This window comes from Crocodylus porosus, unplaced genomic scaffold (assembly GCF_001723895.1).
Source record: "Crocodylus porosus isolate Cpor-Errol unplaced genomic scaffold, CroPor_comp1, whole genome shotgun sequence".
NCBI lineage: Eukaryota > Metazoa > Chordata > Crocodylia > Crocodylidae > Crocodylus > Crocodylus porosus.
In genome coordinates this window covers 39,537,708-39,538,631 of record NW_017728948.1, presented here as the reverse complement: position 1 = coordinate 39,538,631, position 924 = coordinate 39,537,708, and the positions used below count along the sequence as shown (strand labels likewise).

The 924-nt window shown below is 53.2% G+C and overlaps 1 protein-coding gene across 1 annotated transcript; it reads left to right on the top strand.

Annotated features, from left to right (window-relative positions):
* Window positions 1-391: 391 nt before the first annotated feature.
* RPS29 (ribosomal protein S29) lies at window positions 392-719 on the top strand. The gene has a single exon (XM_019552636.1). The coding sequence runs from the start codon at window positions 438-440 to the stop codon at window positions 606-608; it is 171 nt and encodes a 56-aa protein (XP_019408181.1). The 5' UTR covers window positions 392-437; the 3' UTR covers window positions 609-719.
* The last annotated feature ends 205 nt before the right edge of the window (window positions 720-924 follow it).

The following is a 924-nucleotide window of genomic DNA, read 5'->3' as shown; positions in this document are numbered from 1 at the left end:
TTGCTCAAAATAATGTCTAACTTTTATGTATGGTGTGGGAGAATAGCAGGAGCTGTACCTGTGCGGGTTCAGGGGTTGTGGGGTATGTGTGTAGGGCAAAGTGATGTGTGGGGGGGGTGCAGTGGTTTGTAGGATGTTTGTGTGTGTTGTGAAGTGTGTATGGGCAGGGAGTGTGGGGTGACGTGTTTGTTGTGGTGTGTGGGGGGGTGTCTATGGGAGGGGTGCTGTGTGCATTAGGACCAGGGGCTGTGATGGGGGGGAGAGGCAGGAAGGGGTACAGAGAATACATGCAGCAAAGCTCATCTGGGCAGTGCAGGTGAAGTTCCCCGCCCTTCCACCCCTCAGTTTCTCCTGTGGTGCTTTATATGGGGCTGAGCTACAACCACTTTCATTGCCACGTGAGGAGAGCACCCGCCGCCACCACCTCCACTGCCACTATGGGCCACCAGCAACTCTACTGGAGCAACCACAAAAAGTTGAGGCAAGGCTTGCACTCCTGCTGCATGTGCTCCAACCAGCACAGCCTCATCTGCAAGTACGGGCTCAACATGTGTTGGCAGTGCTTCCGCCAATACGCCAAGGACATTGTCTTTATCAAGCTGGACTAAAGGCTGTTGGCAGGATGCCGTTTTGCTGACCCAGCCCACGGCGCCGCATCCTGATCACCAAGAATTCGCTGTGATATTTTCTATGTCAAATAAACAGGCCTGGCCGTGGCCAAAAAAATAATTGAGTTTGTTTTCTTACAGGCTAGTTGACCTCCTCTGGCAGGCTTTAAACTAAGTTCATCGGGGGATGGGGATCCACAGGAGCAAGAGAAAACTCAACCAGGTGTAGGACCTGCCCAGGTAAGAGCTCAGGTATATACCAAGGGAACAGTTGTCTCTCAGGAAGGGGGGGTGACCAGGGCTCCCACAGGGGGAT

Excerpts from the sequence above, each read along its gene's own strand:
- RPS29 (XM_019552636.1), top strand. The coding sequence starts at position 438 with ATGGGCCACCAGCAACTCTACTGGAGCAACCACAAAAAGTTGAGGCAA.